This window comes from Guillardia theta (genome assembly GCF_000315625.1).
Source record: "Guillardia theta CCMP2712 unplaced genomic scaffold GUITHscaffold_6, whole genome shotgun sequence".
Lineage (NCBI taxonomy): Eukaryota > Cryptophyceae > Pyrenomonadales > Geminigeraceae > Guillardia > Guillardia theta.
In genome coordinates this window covers 209,114-228,516 of record NW_005434668.1, presented here as the reverse complement: position 1 = coordinate 228,516, position 19,403 = coordinate 209,114, and the positions used below count along the sequence as shown (strand labels likewise).

Sequence of the window (19,403 nt, the reverse complement as noted above, 5' to 3'; positions counted from 1 at the left end):
GATGTTGTAGAGGTGGAGAGGAGGAGGAACGATCATCATGGATCTGGTTGTTCTACCTCGACATGTTAAGATGTAAACTGTTGCACCATGTTCATCGTTATTGTGCCTTTGAGTTGCACTCCCTTCGTCTGACCTGTTGCCTCAAACTCAATCGCGACATGATAGTTCAAGTGATGCGAACCTCTCCATACATGGCGGACCCGACAAGAGACGTTAAAAGAAAAATGTTCGCCTGCCATGCCATCACACATCTACTCGGAGCTTGCTTCTGCCCTCCATTCCTCCGTCTCCTTCCTTCTTCTAGTCCTCCCTCCCTCCTTCCCTCCGCCTCATCCTCCCTCCCTCCCTGTCACTTTCCCACTCCCCCATCGTTCACTCACTCACTCTCCTTCCTCCTCCCTGACCCTCCTCCCACTACCCTTCCTCCTCCCTCTGACCCTCCTCCCACTTCCCTTCCTCCTCCTCGACTTGGGCATCATCGCTTCTCACCTGCAAGCTCGCATGCTGGTCCCAGATCAGACTGTTGAGGACGAGCGTGAGAAGCTTGTTGGCGTTCCCCATCACGTTGAACGACGTTGCTGTCACGTGCTCCAGACACAGGAACCCCAGGAACGAGATGGCCGTTCCTGCAGGCACGTAAGAGCTCCCTCCTTCAGCAGGGGAATGAAGGACCCCAGATGCAGGAGAGGAGGAGGAGCAGTATGCTCCAGCTGGTCAATTGGCCACGTGCAGTGAGGACATGGATGGTCTCGTGCTCTCCCAGCAGGAAGATGCCGGGCAAGAACACGAACAGCGTCCTGCAGAAGGAGGATAAGAGGAGCAGAGCGATGGGGGGACAGGTTGTGTGTAAGAGGAGAAGGGATGAGCTGCAGGAGCAGATGACGATGAATCAGGTTGTTGAAGGGAGCAGGCGAGGGGAGGAGGGAGAGGAGAGGGTGATAGTACATCAGGTTGTTGTAGAATGTTCTGTCCCAGGAGTTCATGTGCTGGTGCCTCCTGATCGCTACCTGCGCAGCCTCCTCAGACCGAGCACAGTGAACGTGACCGTCTCCGTCTCCTTCTCACCTGCGTGACGAGCGGGTACGCAGCGTTGGCGCAGCCATAGAAGAAGACCCAGAAGATGTTCTCAACTTTGAGACCCTTGTCGCTCATCACATACCTTATACAAGTTGTCAGATACTGTGAGATTCTCATTCACCTCCCTCACCCCAGGGAGCCCACGAGCACAAGGCAGAGGGTGCCGAGCATGTGAAAACTTAGAATCCGAGTCTGCAGTGGGAGGGAAATATCAGCTCCCCCCGCCCCCCCCCCTCGACTTCTTCTTCTTCTTCTCCTCCTCCTCCTCCTCCTCCTCCTCCTCCTCCCCCTCCTCCTCCCGTGCCTTCAACAGTCGGAAGTCTCCGTAAGCAGTGACGAAGAGCGACAGCGTGCGGAAGACAATGACGGCTTCAACGTTGGCAGCCTCGAGAGCCTGTCGGGGGTCAGAGGAAGCGCCGCGCATGCACGCCTTTCACCTTGGCGTTGGAGAAGAGCAAGAGCATGAAGGCCATGGCATTCCAGAAGAAACTCTTCGCTTTGCTCGCTTCGAACGGACTGACCTGTTGAGTCGTAACTCGACAGGAAGGTATAACACATCCCCCAGCACTGACTTGAATGGTTCCAAGTTTTCCCAGACACCAGAGAATGCTGGCAGAGGATCCAACCTGCTCACCCCTCAGATCATGTAGGTGAACTCCGAGTCGCCTACTTGGAGGACTAACACGGTCGTTGCGACGGGTAGTTGTCGCAGAACTGCCTGGAGGCGAGAAAATGAGACTGTGATGGTTGAGGCATGCCTTTCAGCATTCAACCTTATTTAAAATGAGCATCGTGGATGATACAAACATATGGCTGACAACAAGGAACAGGACAAAAGCTGCTGAAGCCATGGTTGCTTATCATTCACGTTCGATTTGGCGCGGTCGTGCTGCTCGAATACTTTCCGGCTCGCTGATCATATCATGGCAAGGTATCTGGAACCAAGTTCAACTCTGCATGTTCTTGTCACTTGTCACCATCCTCTCTCCTCTCCGCACTCTTTGCTCTTACCCGTCCTTCCCTTCCTTCCCTTCAATGGTGCATTCCAGGATTTTCGGGGTTGGCTTCGAGGAGGTGGGGGGTACCCGAATTCTGAGATAAAAGGGTGGGTAAGATACAGATATATTGAGGGCAGGGGTGCAATATAAAACTAATTGGGGTGGGGTAGTGTATTGATTGATGAGTTTGACTGCAGGAACCGCCCAGGTTGAGACTGACGCACTTGGCAAGAGACCATGAAGGATGCGAAGGAGAAGGCGATGGAGAGGTTTCTGTCATGAAGGATCAGGTAGAGGACAAGTGACTTGAGGAATGCATGACGATGATGAGGCGAAAGCAGGGGGTAGCGGGATGAGCAGAAAGTTGGGTTGGGTTTCATTAGAACATTGTTGATAAGACTATGGCTTGCTACGTGAAAGTGGAGGCAATACTCAGGTGTAATGGTAGAAATCTAGAGAACTTCTTTGGAGGAGATCGCTGTATGCGTAAGATCGTCCTGACTGACGCTCTGCGACGAAGTATTCCCTGCAAGCCATCAGGTCACCTGTCTATCCCCCAAGGATGTAAAATTCTCACCCGACGGATCTCCAATTTGGCGCCTTGGGCTTATCGACAATCGCAGTTCCTCGCTTCATGATTTCGTCTATAAAGCTCTTTCGAGTCCCGGGGGTTGTATCTTGCCTGCGTTGACATCAAAAGTTCGCTCCGGACGGTCTCGCGTATTCAACAACTTACTGCTCAGTTCTGTATGTATTTCTGCTCTCTGTGCTCTTGTGAATGGCTGTCATCGCGTTTTAGTGTGTGATTGCTCTTTGCTGTCTTCACCTTGCGGATTGGTGGCGTAGGGGGAATAGTCGTCAAATCTTTCGCCTGAAAGTGAAACATCAGCGCTGCATGACTGAAATCTTTGGGTTTGCACGACCAAGATCAACCAAGCTCTTGGTTTTATACTTGCCCCTGTAAAACTGTCCAGTCTTCTTGTGTTTCTTAGAATCGCCTGGTGGATAAAGGTCAAGGAGCAAAAGAACTTCTTTATCTCACCTCGTTCAACCAATGAGCTCGGGCCGTTGGCTGAGTCAAAGCAATCCGTGTATTTCGGCATCTCGAAGGGAAAACCCCTGTACAAATCATGACTGTTGTCTCTTCCGACATATTTCACAATGCCCACCTCTTGCAAACTTGCAAGTTATACTGCCCGGTAGGTCGATACACCGCAAGTCCTGGAATTCGTAACTTAGATTTCCACCGCTTCAGCTAATTCATCTTGCCGAACCTATTGTTGGATCGGGAGAGGGTCCAAGGTGATGACTTTGACGATGGGAGAAAGGAAAACCATGCTTAACCACGAGTGAGAAACATGAAACAGCAGATCGTTGAAAGGTTACTCTCGAAGAAACGTAGGTGGAAGACATGTCGGACATGGAAGAGCTGGATCAACCTCAAAATTGAGTTGAGGGCTTTTCCCTTCCATACCTGGAATCATTTCTTGCAATCAACGCAGGTTCTGTCCACTTCCTATCCCTGACAGCATGAAACGCGGGTTTGCCGATGTTGCCATGATTGATGCTTGAATCATCTGGGTGCTCATGATCCAGCAGCTTACTGTCCTCTGTCGATGTCGGCTGCTCCTTTACCTGAATCGAAATCGTCTTGACATGTCGCGAGTTTTTTCCTTGTTGCAACTTTTGAGATCTCATTGACCATGATGAATCTGACTGAAATAAGGATTGAAACTCATCTTCCAAGCTTTCTAAGTCTTCTGCTAAACAGGTGTAAGTGGTTATATACAACAGTTGAAAGGCTGATCATGGAAGTTCCAAATACCATCGAGTTGGCTTGTCATATCAAGATGCTGCCAGTCTATCAGATGTCTGTCGCTGTGTCTTGAAGTCTGAAGTTGTCTCCCTACATATTCCCGATAAGGTTTCAACTAAGACCATCAAATCCGTCATATCTCCTTTACAAACCTTCTGAGAGAGGCCGACGAACTTGTCTTCTTTCCATCTCAATCTCGAAACTGGTCGATGCAGCCTGAATCAGAAATCAATTTACATAAGCGCCATCAATGGATCAGAGGGTTCACACTTTTTCAAGCAGCGTCAATCTCTTGGGGTTCGGTGGATGTGGCGTTTGTATACCACTTTCCATGTAATCTTCTAGTTTTGTCATGTTAGAGAGCCATCTACTGGTGTAGATCTAACATTCATCACACCTTGAGTGGATTTTGACCGATCCGAGAGCGGGTTGAAATTCTTGTGTTGATCCTCTTCGCTCTCGAGCTCGAAGTTCTCCATAGTCCTTTCTTTCTCCAATCGGACTTGATTTAAGATGTTGGCAACAGCTTCAGTGATATCCATCTTGGATCGTTTTGGAGTAACTTTGCACTGCAAAACTGTAGTCGGGCGTTCAATCACAACAGTTGATTCATCATGCCAGTCTGAGCCCTCGTCCGAACGATCTGCGTGGTTCATCCAGTTGGCCATGAGGAAGCTGTCCTCGTCCTCGTCGTCCTCCTCCTCCTCCTTTCGAGGCTTTCCGCTTTTCAAGTTTGGCATTTTGACCGGTGTGAGTCCAGAAACGACCTGCAGACCCTCATCCCCACGCATTCAATGAATCATCGCCCTCATTCTCTACCACTCTCAACTTTTTACTCACTTGATTCTGCTGGTAGTAACTGACTTGAATCTTTGAGGCTCATACTGTAATCCGAGGTCTACTTTCGCACCATGGGGTTATTGACTTGCATAAGAGTTTTACACGATGAGTTGAAAATAAGAATTTTCTAAATTTATATTTCAAAGTTGAATGAAATATTTGAAGTTTCAGTTTCTTGGGACTCGGGGAGCCCTGTACCTTCTCCTGAATCAGGGAGTACAAGCAGTAGGCACCGTCGACATCGTGACAGGCTGATTGTGATATGATACACGCCGGCATGCAGGGGCTCCGAAGCAGAAGCGCGGTGAGAGTTTGATCCTTGGAGATCATGGCAGATTCTGCCACAACAGGCTAAGGCATGGAGATGAAAATGGCCAAGGCAAAACATCTCCTTCTCCTCATCAGAACTTGCCTCCGATTCAAACTGAGTGAAATCTGATGCCCTTCAGCGGTCTACAGGACAAGCAGGCTCAGGCCATGCCAGGCATGAAAAACACATCGATCAGGCAGAGATCGGTCTCTCCGAAGCGACAGACATCGCATAGTCCGATCGATGATGATGATGATGATCTCATCTCAGCAAAAAGGAAGAGCAGGAGCAACAGCGTGCTGTCTTCTCTACCTGCCATGAGCGAGAAGCGGAACGAACGGAGGTCTGTGAGTCCCATCCTGCCGCGCGGTCAGAGTAGAGCCGGGATGATGACGTCGTCTTCGTTTGCTGCTAGACGCCAAGAAAAGCTCTCCTCAGACAACATCGCAGACTTTTCTCCTGATTCTGAGGAGCAGGATAGCAAGAGTGAGTTCTTTCCCTCCCCTCCCCCCGGGGAAAGAGACGAGAGCAGCCCGCTGTCCGTGAAGGAGGGCGATGAGCAGAAAGCTCCCCGACGGAAGGTGGGATATTCCAAACCCAACAGATCTCCCGATGAAGTCGGATCCTTCCGCAAGCCTTCCTCCGATGCGAGGGTGGCGGTGCTGGAGCAGAAGTTGAAGGACGTTCAAGAGCAGCTCAAGGAAGCGAAGAAGTTGGCGTCAGCTGCGAGACAGGCGGAAACAGCAGCGATCTCCAAGTTGAGGCAAGTGGAGCATGAACAAGCTCACATGCTGAAGGAGAGAGATGCCAAGCTCCTTGCGTTGCAGCAGAAATTGAATGATATGACGGGCCTGAGTGAAAACAAGTTCGAAGTTTCGAAAGAAGACTTCGAAGGTTTCCGAGAGAAGCTGACCACTGCGAACAATGTTATAGCCGCGTTGAAATCAAAGTTGGGTGCTCTTCAAGAGCAGAAGACGGCACTGGAGCAAACCTTGAACAGTAAGAGTGAAGAGTGCGAGATGCTGAAGCGCAGAACGGACGATGTCAGTACCGAATCGCAGCAAGACAGAAAGAGCTTCTCGTTGGCCAAGGACAAGTTGGCGTTGACAATCGCCCGGCAAGAAGCGCTGCAAAAAAGCTGGGATGCAAAAAGGGCAGAGATGGAAACCAAACTGTTAGAGAAAGACAAGAAGCTTGATGAACTCAAAGGAATCGTCTCGTCCAAAGATAAAGAAATCCTTGATCTCAAAGATGAAGTTCTTCGAAACCTCTGGAAACCGGATTCTTCCAGCCGATCTACTCAGACCGAGCGCTCAGTCAATAAGTGGTTATGGCTACTGACACTGAAAATAATGACGATGAATGAAAGGGACATGACACGGGACACAGCATCACAGACAGAAACAGTCCGTATTGATGGAGTTGTCACAGGCAAAGCCAAATTGGTGACAAAGTCAACGATGACTGCAGTTTCCACTCAAGATGATACTTTGTCGGAACAAGATCAGTGGTGGAACGAGATCTTGAAAAGATGCGAGCAGGAAGTTAGAATTTTTGACTTGAAGCGGGAGATACAAATGCCAGAACAGCAGCTGTTGGTGCAAATATCTTCAATCTATGCCGAGAAAGCTATCATCGACTTCATCGACCGGCAGAAAGAGCGGCCACTACAAAACATGCAGGAGTTTCTCTTCATGTACTTTTTGAGAGAGTGCAGGGGAAGGCAAAAAGCTGAAGTGGCCTTGGTTCGCCTTCTCACAAACATCCTCATCAAGGTACGAGGGAGGGAAAAGAAATCAGGCGCTCGTGAGATACCTCGAAGTGCATACCGGCACAGGATAGGGCTCTTTGCAAGATTCCTGGGATTTGATTTCATGGAGGAATCACGCAACGGAGTCAAGGTAGAGAAGCACTCTATATCGCTTGATGGCCTGGAGGTTTTCTTGAACACATTAGTGTTAGCTAGGCAGGGTATCTGCCCATTGCTGGAGTCTGGGATGAGGACGATTCAGGTTAAAACAAGGGAATTCTTGGCAGCGTTGGATTATGTCTTCTCGAATCTTACTGCTGTAGAGCGTGAGCGTATCAAGACTGACATCTACGATTCGCTGAATGTCGGGGATGAAATGGACCTTGAGGCTGGCCTGGAGACGGTGATTGAAGAATGGTTGGACATGAACTATCGCATGGACTCTCGTCTAGAAGCCCTCTTTGTGGCCGCCGATGTTGCAGGGGATGGCGATGTGGACTGGAGCGAATTTCAGTCTTTGGTCAAGCGTTTGGACGAAGATCACATTTCAAACGATGTCCTGCGACAACTCCGAATCTACACAAAGATTTATATGTGGCCTCGTGTGGATTCAGGTGTGTTCTGCAAGGTTGCTCGCGATCACGATTTGTCCAACATCAAGATCAGTCCAGACTTTGAGAGGAACGCTATGCAGTCTCCAGAGCTAGAACGTAGCAGCAAGCGTCTTCAGCCACTGTTTCGAGCCACGTCAGAGGCGATCAAAGAGAATCTTAAGAAGATTTCCAACCATCCGATGTCTCCTGACCTTTTCTACAAATGGGACTTGTGCGAGCGAGTCATGAATGAGAAGAAGTACCCGGAGATGGCTTGGGTCATCTTCCATCAATCCTCCCGCAGCTTGACACAGATACTCAAGGAAGTTCAGACCAATGAGGAGGACGAGGAGGACGAGGAGGAGGAAGCAGCGGAGAAACCTTCCTCTCCTTCGTCATTTCTGCGCGCTGCATCAAGTCCTCGACGGCTCTCGCCCCTTCGGTCCCCTCGGAGATCAACCTCACCCATCAATCGCAGAACCTCAGTGGCAGTGGATCCCAAGGCAGAAACAGAAAAAGCTGAACAGCTGGTCGAGTCCCTAAGGAAGAAGTCTAGCCCGCGGGCTCGATTCGCTAGCACGAGCGAGGTAGAGGACGATGACCAGGTGAAGAGAAACCAGTTAGAACGAGCTCCGTCAGTGGGCAGGAGAATGTTGCACGGCAAACTAGCCTCAGACTTCTGACCTCGGTTACTTCCTGCTTCTTCGAACCACGGCGAATCATCTGTGTAAATAAACATTGCGAGCGTGGTGAATAAAGAGGATGGTCGTTGATTCTTTTTCTTGCGTTTATTCTCGGACATGCTCTAAAACTTATCATGCACAGCACAAGCAAGCATGCTGAAAGCACGATCGGAGAAAGTCACGTGCCCTGTTGCACCACTACTCAACGGGTAAGACGAAATCAGGATGATGATCTGCAATGTACTGCGTGATTTCGTTGACGGCCATGCAAGCTCCAGCGATCTCGCTATCCCAATTCTTGATCGCGTCGGAACCATGCTCGAAGTATATCATTCCGTCTATCTGGTCGATGTTGCCTCCAATGCGATCCTCCAGAATCATGTCTCGAGCTATCTTCTCGGCCTTGTCAGGGTCAACATGCAGGAAGAATCCAAGTTCTTTGAACGTGATATTCTTGTACATCTTTGCAGCTGCAAACAAGTTATGCTCAATCATCGCCTTCTGCAGCACTGTGAAGCCGTCTGAGGTTTCAGCCATCTGGTGCGGTCTCAACTCTTTCTGGAACTCTTCGATCTCAGGCGCACGGACAACGCGTTCAAGGTAGATCTTCTGCAGCATGTTGAAGGTCTTGACCTTGGATGTCCTCTCATCCTTGTACAGCATCGCCAGCGTTCGAGAGCGATCAGGGCCAGCAGGAGCAAGGACAACACAGATCGCAGCCTTGTTCAGCGCATCTAAGTTCTGTGTTTCTATCATCTCGTCAATGTTTGAAAGTTTTGCTGCTTCCTCGCCCATCACTGCAAGGACCGTGGCCTTTCCAACCTGAGACAGCTCGTAGTAATGCCTCGCCGCATCCAGAAACTTGCGCTTCGCATCGTAGATCCTGGCACGGCAAGCCTGATGCTGGAACTTGACTTGCAAGTTCGTGAAATCCGGTTTGCCGATGATGTTGTGAGAGCGGTGGACGAAGGCTTCCGCAGAAATCTCATTGTCGTCCTCCAGGTACAACATGGCGATGCGAACATACATCTTTGCCTTATACTCATCGGATATGTTTCTCTGGCTCGATGTGAGCGGGATCTGAGAGAGCACGTCTGCCGCACCCTTCCAGTCTTCCTCACCCTGCAGAATATCGGCCATGTGTTCACTGGCCATGCTGAATTGTTCCTCAAAGGAAGATAATCTAGCTTTCAGTTTTGCCAAACACAGATTCCCAAGCTCTTTCTTCTGCGCCGGAGTCAACGTATTGCACGTAAACACGAAATTCACAAAGTCCTGGAGAACCTGACGGGAGATCATGGTCGGAACAGCCTCTCCCGAAGGCGGTGGGTCCTCAGCCATTCGTGACAAAAAGAAATGCAAGGAATCCATGCACGGATTTGCAAATAGTTTTTCAGCCAACTTCTTGTACTCATCGATTTTCTGTGCATGAGTCGAAATCTTCTCAATTGCATCGAGCTGTGATGCAAGATCTGACATCTCTCAGCTAGATGGAACGAAAGAGTCTGGTTTCCTCGAAGATCTTAATCCGTTCGCCTGCTGTTTATTTCTGGGCTGCGTGTATGCCTGCCCCTGTGAGAACCTCTCCCGTTCGATCTCGTCGGTGATCCTTCCACCTACTGTCTTCTCTGCTTGTTATACTCTTCAGAGAATGTATGTCCTTCGATTCGCTCTCCTTCTGCTTCCTCTCCTTCTCTCTCTCCCTCCTCCTCGTCCCCTTCTAGAAGGAGGTGCGCCGCATGGACAGGTAGGCGTCGGTTACAGCACGTTATGATCGACTGAGGCCTCAGAGCGGCCTTCCACTCTGACTCGGACCGGTGCGCCGACTCGCGGCTCAGTGACGGTCAGTGGCCGGCAATGTGACGGGCCGGGCTCAGACTTGGGACTCCGGGAGCCCGGCCCGGCCCGCCTATCACACAGTCCCGGTTCCGGGATAACTTATTAATCGTGACTTCGAGTTAAAAAGATCAGAGAGGGCCTGCCAGTGTGACGGCCACCGTACCGTCTCGCGGCCCCGGGCCGCCCCCCCGGGCCCCGGCGGCCCCCCCCCCCCTCCGTTGCTGACTCGGTGACTCTGGATCACGCCGGTGGCCGTCATGATGATCACCTCAGTGACTCGGACTCGGACCCGCCGCCGGGCCGGCGGGTGGCCCGGCCCGGACTCACTGACGGCGGTTGCGAAGCCTGGCGTCACCGTCCGCACCGGGCCGCCGGTGGCACCGCGCCGCGGCGCGGCCCAACTCCGGCGTGTACCGCACGGCCCGGTTGACTCAGTCGGACTCCGTGTCACTTCTGCCCCACAGAGTTTACTCAAAGTTAAGTTAAAAATCATTACGTGGACAATCATCAGGAGGCCACCAGGGCGGGCCTGGCAGAATGAAAGTTTATCTTGATATTTCTGTTGAAATATTTTATAAAATGTTTGAACTTTGATCGCACGATTTAGCCATATTGATTGAAAGTTCTCCATGGGAGAACTGAGATGTCGAAAGATATTTCCATGAATTCGACCAAATTCTGTAACTGTGTCTTGATGAGAAATTGAAATTTGAATATTAGTAGGTAATATTATGAAAATAATTTCAAAAATACCCTGCTCGGTAATGCAGGGCTGTCCCTGCCACATTCTATTTCCGCCGAAAAGAATAATCCAATATGCTCTCAGTTTTTGTTTCTTCACCACTCCACATCTGTTCTACCCCTATTTTCCCACCAAAATACCTATAAAGTACCGGTGTTAATACAGCACTAACTTGCTCCAGAAATAATAAAAAAAGAACCTCATAGCCGCTAGGACCTGGATAGCAGCGACTGAAATGCTGGTTACAATCGGGTCCCCTTTGGGGTCAGGGTACTCCTAGTTGGAAGACGGAGTCTTTGGGTAGGGTGATATTGATGGCAAAATACTTCGATGCCCCCCAGCCAGACACGAGTACCGGTACTTTTCTAATTTTCCATCGGGACATGGCCCACGTAGGGTACCTGTCTCCGAAGGGTCATTCTGGTTCCAGTGGGTCCCCTCTCAAAGTAGGGGTGAAGGAAGGACGAGTGAGAGGAATTTCATGGGGTGGTATTTGCAGCGTGTATAGAAAGGGGTGGTTGATGACCGGGTGGGTACAAACTGTTTGATATTAGGGGTACACCATCTGATGCTATGGTTGGGGGTGATTGATGGAATTCACACGGGTACTTAGAGAGGCAAGGAGGGGTAAGGGGGGTTGAAAATACAAGGTGGATGGGGAGATGGGGTACCAATAGGGTGGATGTAAGGGGTAGGTGCCCGACAATCAGGGGCAAATATCCTCCATGATGGGGTAGGGGTAGGGGTAGGGGTAACGGTGGTGAGGAGGTAAGGGTGGGTGGAATAGGTGACGCTGCTAGTCCCCGCGCTGCGTCAGCGATGCCGACCGAAGCGAAGACAGGGAAGGTGAGATGCGCCGATGGGGAGAGACAATGCATAGAACGAGAAGTTTTCTCATACCATTGGATATGGTTCCCCATCCTCACAACTTTTGCACTTGTTGATGTTGGAAACGAAAATTGTGCACGAGGAAAGTGTTCGGTCTCGTGGCATTTTTTGTCCTTTGATCCTTTGTCTCTAAAAGCGACGAGTTGATGTAAATGTTGCTTCCTCCTGTTTAATCCAGACAATGTATGGAATTTTGATGCCGAAATGCATTTTTCTTGTGCTATCCTGGAACAATAAGATGTCTGACTTCGATTCCAGCGTTACGAGAAGGTCGGCCAGAGTGAATCTGAGTCCGACTGGTCTCGTGATGAGAAGAAGGAATACTCCCAGGATGAAGGAGAGACCGATGTTGAGCTCTCTCAGGTAGTGCGAATTCTCCAATTTATGACTTGAGTCTTGACGTGATGCTTTGCAGCAAGAGCAGGAAGATGAGCAACCTAAGCAGATTACACCTCTTAGGTTGCTGCGCTTCGGCAAACCTGAGCTCCCTTTGGTCATTTCCGCCACCTTCCTTTCGGCAATTTGTGCCTTCCTTAACATGTCTCAGAACTTCTTCGTCGGGTGGCTTGTTGACATCGTTCGTTTCTCCGACTTGTCGATGCGTCAAGACCAGCTTAACTGGATCACTTTCGTGCTCTTGGCCATCTACATTGCCGATGCATTGTTGGCTCTCTTTTCGGGGGTCCTGTACACGATTGCAGCTTCCCGTTGCTCTTGCCGCCTGAGGTCTTTGGTTTTGAGAAACATGCTTCGCCAGGATGTGGCTTTCTTCGACACTGTCCGCATTGGAGAGCTCCTCAATCGTCTTTCGACCGATACGGAAGTTATCCAGTCTGTTGTTACTTCGAACTTGGTTGGCTGGTTCATTCCCTCCGTCCAAGTTATTATTGGATTCGTCATCTGCTTCTGGTGAGGAGCATCTGCATTGTATCGACATAGATTGGATCTAACTCTCTTCATCAGGTATTCTTGGCAGTTGACTTTGGTTATTCTGTCGGTCACCCCAGTGATCTTGATTGTGATGTTCCTTCAGGGAACTTGCATGAAAGTTCTCACTGAGCAGGAGCTTTCGGCTCTTGCCGGTGCTGGTTCCAAGGCTGCTGAAGTGCTTGACAACATCCGTACTGTGAGGTCGTTCGTTACTGAGGAGGCGGAGATTCAGAACTACTCTGACAAGATCAATGTGTCTTACTTCGTTGCCAAGAAGCGTGCATGGATCTCTGGTGGTTTGGGAGCAATCTCTTCGATGGCTTCTGATGCATGCATCTTGCTTGCTCTTTGGTATGGTGGTCAGATGATTTTCGCTGGTGTGATCACTACTGGCGATTTGATCTCTTACATGCTCTTCGCTCTTCAGACTGTGTTCGCTTTCCAGTCTCTTTTGTCGATTTTCCCACAGTTCATGGAAGCTATTGGTGCTTCAGTGCGTGTGTTTGAGCTGCTCGACCGTGTTCCACGTGTGAATTACGATGGTGGTATCATCCCTCCCCATGGCATTGAGGGTCGTGTGACCTTTGACAACGTCCATTTCCATTATCCCTCCCGTCCTGATGCGGAGGTTCTTGATGGAGTCAGCTGCGATGTCGTTCCTGGCAAGACCATGGCTATTGTCGGACCTTCAGGATCAGGAAAATCGACTGTCATCTCCCTTGTTTCGCGCTTCTATGATGTTGAGAAGGGTCGCGTGCTTGTGGATGGAGTTGACATCCGCACATACGATCCCCAGTGGCTGAGAATGCAGATTGGTCTCGTTTCTCAGGAACCGGTTCTGTTTGCTATGTCCATTGAGGAGAACATCATGTATGGAAGTGAGGGAGCAACCATGGCGAACGTACAGAGGGCTGCCAAGATGGCGAATGCGCATGACTTCATCATGCGTATTCCTGATGCGTACAAGTCTCAGGTGGGAGAGCGTGGTGTTATGCTTTCAGGAGGCCAGAGGCAGAGAATTGCCATTGCAAGGGCTGTTCTCAAGGATCCCAAGATTCTTCTTCTCGATGAGGCCACCTCTGCTCTCGATTCTGAGAACGAGAAGCTTGTGCAGGAGGCTTTGGACAGACTTATGGTTGGCCGTACATCCATCGTGATTGCACATCGCTTGTCTACCATCGTCGATTCCGATCAGATCGTCGTTCTTCAGAATGGCCGCATTGTCGAGCGTGGCACCCACGACGAGCTCATTCGCATGAATGGTGTGTACAAGCGTCTCGGACGCCGCCAGTTCGGTCTCAAGAGTGGCAAGGGAGATGAGCCAACCTCCAAGATTGCCAAGGAGGATGCTGCGGCACAAGACATGAGCTCTGCTGTCGAGCTGATCCGCCGAACACTCCAGCAGCGCCGCAGGAACAACAACGTGCAGCACATGGCTGCCCGTGTCCAGCAGATGCGCACTGAGCCTGAGCGCCTCAAGGTCTTGGTCCGAGATCTGCAGACCATGGAGACCAAGTTCCAAGAATGTGTTGACAAGATTAAGGTTCTTGCTAAGGGCGGATAAATCTGCCGGAACTGAAAATTGCCAGTCAACTCATTCAATTTGCTCATTGGGGGGTTGGCGAGCACGGTGGCATGCTGCTTTGCTGGGGTGAACAAGCTGATATCAAGCTGCTAAAGATCGAAAATCATATCTTCAGATTCTTTTTGGTTAATGGTTTGATCTCTATGGATGTTGAGATTTTCTTGCCAAGCGTATTATGCTAGGGGATTTCAGATCTTGAGATGTTATGTGTAGGACAGTTCGTGTAGATTTCGTTCATGAATAAATCAATGGAACAACTCTTGCTCCTTCTGTCTACATTTCGAATCGGATCGCCTGTGAAGACATCCTGCAGCGACTGGAGCCAGGACAGACTTGCACAGAGTCCGCCTCATGTTTTTTAAATCATTTTATCATTTAGTTAGTACATAAGTATTTTACTTATTATCGAAATAGAAGCATTATGTTATGGTCAAGCAATAAGTCCGTCTTTTTAATTTAATTATATTGATTTACAACTGTATGATACACTCAGCAGAGTACCTATCTGTTTTTTTTGTAAAACTTTATAACACCACGATAGTACTAATGAGTTATTATCTAAAAAGTCTTGTTTCGGCTCAATGGTTGATTCAGCAGCTGAGAGAGGCCGAAGGGGCAATGGGATGGTGTGTTGACGGCGGTGGAGGTTCAGAAAAGAGAGGAGGATGCAGGAGGAGAGAGATAGGAGAGGGATGGGGGGAGGAGGAGAGATGGAGAGATAGAGAGCTTAGGAATGCGAGGGAGTAAGGGAGAGTTGTCAAGTAGACAGGGAGGACAAAAGCAAAATCAGGTTGAAAGCAGCTTCGTAAGTCTGGAATTCAAGACAGTCCCAGTGATTACTACTTTGAGCAACATCTCTGTTGGTTTCTAATTGCTCTCAGTTGTTACAGATCGGCGAGGCCTTCTTCACCATTTTTTGATTGTTGACACAGCAATCATCCTGTCCTGCCTCTACACGGTTTATTTCCTCCTTGCTGTGTGTGAGTTCACCCTAGCATGGCTGGTTCATCATTGACACCTTGCATCCAGATGCAGACATTAAAGTGAAGTGGCAACGTTAAACTCTCCTCTCTCAACATGAGCAGGTTCAAGCTCGCTCTACACAAATTCGTGAAGTTTTAACCTCATACCCCACTCATCTGCCCCTTGCAGCATGGAGGACTTCTGGCTTGATGCCTGCGTGGCTGCATGGAGGAATGAGACGCATCCTGTCGAGAGGTAGATTGTTTGAGTATGTTCGCTGCAAGAGAACTGACAGCCGAATCAGATATTTGGCTGCTGGCGGCAACGCGATGCGGAGAATGAGGGTAGCAACTTCGCTGCCTTTGTTTGTTGTTGCCTGATACTGTTGCAAGGATTCTGAAGTAGCAACCTTAAATGCCAAATACGACGTGGAGTTCTTCTCCCCAGGACTGGATCTTGTCAACATCGCCCTCCAACAGGATAGTCAGGTTTGATTCAGTTCCATCCGGTGGAAATGGAGTTTCATTCTTACCGCAGGACGTCTTGCTACTTCTCCTTCCCAAGGACGCCATTCAGCCACAGCCCACTGTCACCGTACTCCAGATGCCACGTGTTCCTCGAGGTCTGAGACATGCCCAGGGGAAGGAAGACGTGCGACAACTCTGGCTTGAAGCTTGCCTGGTGTGTAGAGCTCTGAGTGACAGTGTACAAGGCTGTATTCGTAACGCATCATGTCAGGCGTGCATGAATAGCGATCTCATGCCCATCCAGAAATATGTCAGAGGAGGTTGATCGTGTGCAACATGAGTACTGGCGGTTCATGATGTTGGAATCAGGAGGCTCGGTCAGCAGGAGACTGCTTGCAAGTGAAGCGAAGGAGTTGAATAGGTAGAGCTTGCTTTATGGTGGGTCCTCTTTGACTCGAACTCATGCAGGAACTTTCCGAATTGTTTCAACGAGGGAGAGACCCTAGCAAACTTGGCTTTGAAGTGGGACAATGAGGCGGTGAGGGTTCGGACGTTACCCAAAAGTTCATGACCGGTCTTTGAAAGGTTCTTTCTCTCGTCCTCGCCAACGTATCGGAGGGGTCAGACAAGAAGGATTCAGATGTGAATTCACGGGCGCAGGAGGAGGTGGGGGAACAGTCGCTGTTTGGCTCGCAGAAGACACAAAACGATCACAAGGGTGAAGGGAGGGACCTGCGGCAGACGCAGGAAGAGTGTGAGCAAGCAGGTATTCCTTACATAGCAGCAGATTACAACTATCGTGACAACAGGTCAGATTTGAGTGAGAGATATGCAAGAGCTGATGTTGAGGCAGGAGTGATGCGGTTGGCAATCACCAGCTGAGAAGACTTTGGCTTCAAGCTTGTCTGGCCGCCTACGACAACACAACCAACCCGATCACTGCCTACCTAGAAGCTGGGGGTGAGAGGAGCCGATCCTTAACCAATCAGGACATCGAGTACCTGCAGATGAGCGGCTGTTTGAGAGTGAGAGTCACGATCTTTCGTCGATCGCTTCATCTCGTGACCTCTTCGCCGCAGGTGGGAGAGACTTTAGTGGATATTGCGCTTCGTCGAGATAGCAGCCAAGCGCTCGCATGCGTCCTTGGAGAAACCTTCGTCCCTCAGAAGAAGATCTGTAGCCGAGACTCCAACTACTCAGATCAGTTGAGGTCGCAGCCTCGTGCTGACCTCGACAGTCTTTGGCTGGATGCGTGCACTGGGGCAGTCTTGGGCGAGAAGGACAAGATCATAGCCTACGTCAAGAATGGAGGAGAACTTGGGAGGCGCCTCAAGGCGGAGGAAGCGACGCTTGTGAACGAGGAAGGAAACATCGTCGCCTGCTCGGGCTCAGTGCGTGCGCGTGAAACGCTTGTTGACATAGCGCTGAAGTATCAGAGGAGTGACATCATCAAACTGCTATGTTCAGATGTTGTCCCTGATTGTGCTCGCAAGAGGCTGCCATGTCATCAGTTCGTCATGGAGGCTTCAGCCATCTCTAAGGAAATCAACGCCAACCTTGAGCTCTCGGTGGGCTCGGGTTTGACCAAGGACATGCCTTTCTTCCAGCTCAACTTCGCCATTCCCCGCGAACTTCAGACTCTGCCTCACGACGTCAGGACTCGTGCCCTCAACGAGATCATTGACTGCGAGGCGCGCGAGACTCTTGAGGACGAGAACGAGCCGGTTATCAACTGGTGCCCTGCGCTGCTGCCACAGCACAAGCTGCATCCTCTCTACAACGGAGGGATGGGAGACTGCCTCCTGCACAGCGCTTCTCTTGTGCTGGCTGGGATCGAAGACAGGAACATGGCGTGGCGAGCATCCCTCGTGCGTGTGATGAAAACGTTCGACCTCTACTCCCGATGGAGAGAGTTCAGAGCGAGGGAGGCGGCGCTGTTGGGTTACCACGCGGAGGACTGGCAGTGGAAGAAGGAGTGGTCCGAGCTCGTACGGATAGCTGGCTCCCCCAAGATGTCGTTGGAACAGACGCACGTGTGGGCTCTGGCCCACCTGCTCCGGAGGCCGATCATCGTGTACGGAATCCAGAACATTCGCAACCACCGCAACGAGATCTTGGGACACGCAGGTCACCAGGGGATCTACATCCCCTTCCTGCTGGATAAGAGCGAGTGCTGTACGGACCCCCTTGCTCTTGCCTACGTCCGCGGACACTACCTGGGGCTGGTCGGAGAGGAGAAGGACCCTCTTACTCCCACGACCATCCTCCTCCCCATCACGATGCACAACGGGCAGCGGCTACCGGTGCAGTACCTGTATGACGTGGAGCGGGGGAGCGAAGCGTCCATCATCCGCGAGTGGCTGCGATGTCGCGCTGTCAATGGCGTTGCGTGCGTGGAGCAGAGCTACAACCCGAGGGCATCGAGACCGGAGGCCTGCCAGGCGCTGATGAGGAGGTACGTGGAAGACGTCCACCAACGTATGACGAACCCCAGAGACGAAGAGGAGGGGGTGGGGGCTGACACCATCGTTGAGGCTACTCTCTAGTGCTCCTTGTAAGGCTAGTGTGTTGTTTATCTCTTATAGTACATCCAGTGATTGTTTAACGGCCCATCCTCCTCCCTGCCTCACCAGTCCTCTAGCATCTCCTCCTCGCTGCTCCTCACAAACCTTGACACCCATCCCCCCTCTGCCCCTATCCCGTCCTCCCCGCAGAAAGCCCCCTCCTCCCCTGAGCTCGGCCGGACCTCCTCGAGCGGCGGCTGCTGTTCGTCTTGCCCGAGCTCGGCCCCGGCCATCTCCTCCTCCGAGTCTGCTCGCGAGGGAGAGCGCTGGGGCGGGGAAGGAGACGGCGGGGAGCCGCCGGCCATGCGTGCTGCTCTACTCCTGTCGTAGGGCCAGCGGGCGAGGCCGAGGCGACGGCAGGCAGACTTGAGGCTGGTGAGGGACAGGCCCTGCATAAAGACACGGGGCGTCAGGGAGAGCAGGCTAGGAGGATGGGAGGAGCGAGGGGGGAGGAGCGAGGGGAAGATAGAGGGCAAGAAGGTAGAGGGAAGAAGGGGAGGACGTACGAGGTGGCGAGCGGCGTCGTGCTGGCGCATGGAGAAGAGGGGGGCGAGGTCAGGGAGGGTGAGCTGGACGGCACGAGGGGAGCCGAAGGAGGGGTCTTTAAGGACCCGAGCATATACGGTGACGGAGAGAAGCAGGGGAGGAGGAGGGGGAGGAGGAGCAGATTGTGGGAGAGGGAGAGGGTCGGTGCTGATGGAGTTGGAGGCAGGAGAGGAAACGATCGAAGCTTGCATGGCGCGATGTCTTCGCAGGGAACAGTCGAGGGTGTCACGTGACACTCGTATCTCTTTACAAGTGTTTTAGAGGGAATCAAAAAGCTTCAAGCTACCCCCCACCCCCCATTTCCCACGAAAGTGACCCCATGGCGGGAAGAAATGGGCAAGATATGAAGCACTCAGGCATGGAGGAGGGCAACATGGACGAGCTCTTTTAGTTTGTTGCCTCGACAAGCTTGAGGAGTCAGAGACGTGAAGATGCTCTCAACCATGAGAACACTTCACTGCTGTCCCACCCGATATTGTCTTTCCCTGGTGTGAGAGTGTGAGATTTACAAGGGGTTAACTACAGCTATCCAATTGATTGAACCAATTGAATGGGACAAGACAAGTCCATGATAGAAGAGCCACTCGTCACAGTCTCCCATCCTCCCACAGCTCAGACCCGTCTCCTGATGTATCCTTGTAGTGTGAATCAAGTAACTTGAACTCTCCCCATACATGAACTTGTGTGTAGGAAGACTCACACCTGGACACCCAAGACAGTGACAGAAAGACAGTCGGATTGTGCATGGATAGCGAAGAAAAGAGACAGCAAGCACTAAAGGCAGCCGTGCGATTCGTATACAATAGCTAGTC

At 51.0% G+C, this 19,403-nt stretch overlaps 6 protein-coding genes across 6 annotated transcripts; 2 read left to right on the top strand and 4 right to left on the bottom strand.

Moving 5' to 3' along the window:
* Positions 1 to 97: 97 nt before the first annotated feature.
* GUITHDRAFT_100922 (hypothetical protein) lies at positions 98 to 1,550 on the bottom strand (the record flags this gene model as incomplete). The annotated part of the gene is made up of 8 exons (XM_005840135.1): positions 98 to 133; positions 182 to 232; positions 490 to 626; positions 673 to 797; positions 946 to 1,007; positions 1,066 to 1,159; positions 1,317 to 1,471; positions 1,515 to 1,550. 8 exons carry the CDS (start codon positions 1,548 to 1,550, stop codon positions 98 to 100), a joined length of 696 nt encoding a protein of 231 aa, XP_005840192.1.
* A 957-nt stretch (positions 1,551 to 2,507) lies between these two features.
* Positions 2,508 to 4,631, bottom strand: GUITHDRAFT_100921 (hypothetical protein; the record flags this gene model as incomplete). The annotated part of the gene is made up of 12 exons (XM_005840134.1): positions 2,508 to 2,601; positions 2,653 to 2,757; positions 2,812 to 2,857; positions 2,902 to 2,946; positions 2,999 to 3,073; positions 3,118 to 3,194; positions 3,245 to 3,296; positions 3,350 to 3,504; positions 3,550 to 3,710; positions 4,044 to 4,107; positions 4,160 to 4,232; positions 4,289 to 4,631. 12 exons carry the CDS (start codon positions 4,629 to 4,631, stop codon positions 2,508 to 2,510), a joined length of 1,290 nt encoding a protein of 429 aa, XP_005840191.1.
* Positions 4,632 to 7,683: 3,052 nt separating this feature from the next.
* On the bottom strand, positions 7,684 to 8,155 carry GUITHDRAFT_150345 (hypothetical protein). Its single transcript, XM_005840133.1, has one exon. The coding sequence runs from the start codon at positions 8,121 to 8,123 to the stop codon at positions 7,713 to 7,715; it is 411 nt and encodes a 136-aa protein (XP_005840190.1). The 5' UTR covers positions 8,124 to 8,155; the 3' UTR covers positions 7,684 to 7,712.
* A 110-nt stretch (positions 8,156 to 8,265) lies between these two features.
* GUITHDRAFT_156990 (hypothetical protein) lies at positions 8,266 to 9,546 on the bottom strand (the record flags this gene model as incomplete). The annotated part of the gene is made up of 1 exon (XM_005840132.1): positions 8,266 to 9,546. One exon carries the CDS (start codon positions 9,544 to 9,546, stop codon positions 8,266 to 8,268), a length of 1,281 nt encoding a protein of 426 aa, XP_005840189.1.
* A 1,908-nt stretch (positions 9,547 to 11,454) lies between these two features.
* Positions 11,455 to 14,310, top strand: GUITHDRAFT_91972 (hypothetical protein). The gene is made up of 4 exons (XM_005840131.1): positions 11,455 to 11,494; positions 11,795 to 11,899; positions 11,952 to 12,445; positions 12,500 to 14,310. Exons 1-4 carry the CDS (start codon positions 11,468 to 11,470, stop codon positions 14,028 to 14,030), a joined length of 2,157 nt encoding a protein of 718 aa, XP_005840188.1. The 5' UTR covers positions 11,455 to 11,467; the 3' UTR covers positions 14,031 to 14,310.
* Positions 14,311 to 15,204: 894 nt separating this feature from the next.
* On the top strand, positions 15,205 to 18,027 carry GUITHDRAFT_132964 (hypothetical protein; the record flags this gene model as incomplete). Its single annotated transcript, XM_005840130.1, has 11 exons — positions 15,205 to 15,269; positions 15,319 to 15,358; positions 15,407 to 15,502; positions 15,552 to 15,695; positions 15,753 to 15,801; positions 15,851 to 15,902; positions 15,950 to 16,019; positions 16,067 to 16,147; positions 16,178 to 16,290; positions 16,335 to 16,506; positions 16,561 to 18,027. 11 exons carry the CDS (start codon positions 15,205 to 15,207, stop codon positions 18,025 to 18,027), a joined length of 2,349 nt encoding a protein of 782 aa, XP_005840187.1.
* Between the last annotated feature and the right edge of the window lie 1,376 nt (positions 18,028 to 19,403).

Coding starts and splice junctions, on each gene's coding strand:
- GUITHDRAFT_91972 (XM_005840131.1), top strand. CDS start 11,468: ATGCCGACCGAAGCGAAGACAGGGAAG. Junction 11,900..11,951: donor CCGATGTTGAGCTCTCTCAG/GTAGTGCGAATT, acceptor GATGCTTTGCAG/CAAGAGCAGGAAGATGAGCA. Junction 12,446..12,499: donor GGATTCGTCATCTGCTTCTG/GTGAGGAGCATC, acceptor TCTCTTCATCAG/GTATTCTTGGCAGTTGACTT.
- GUITHDRAFT_150345 (XM_005840133.1), bottom strand. CDS start 8,123: ATGTTTATTTACACAGATGATTCGCCGTGGTTCGAAGAAGCAGGAAGT.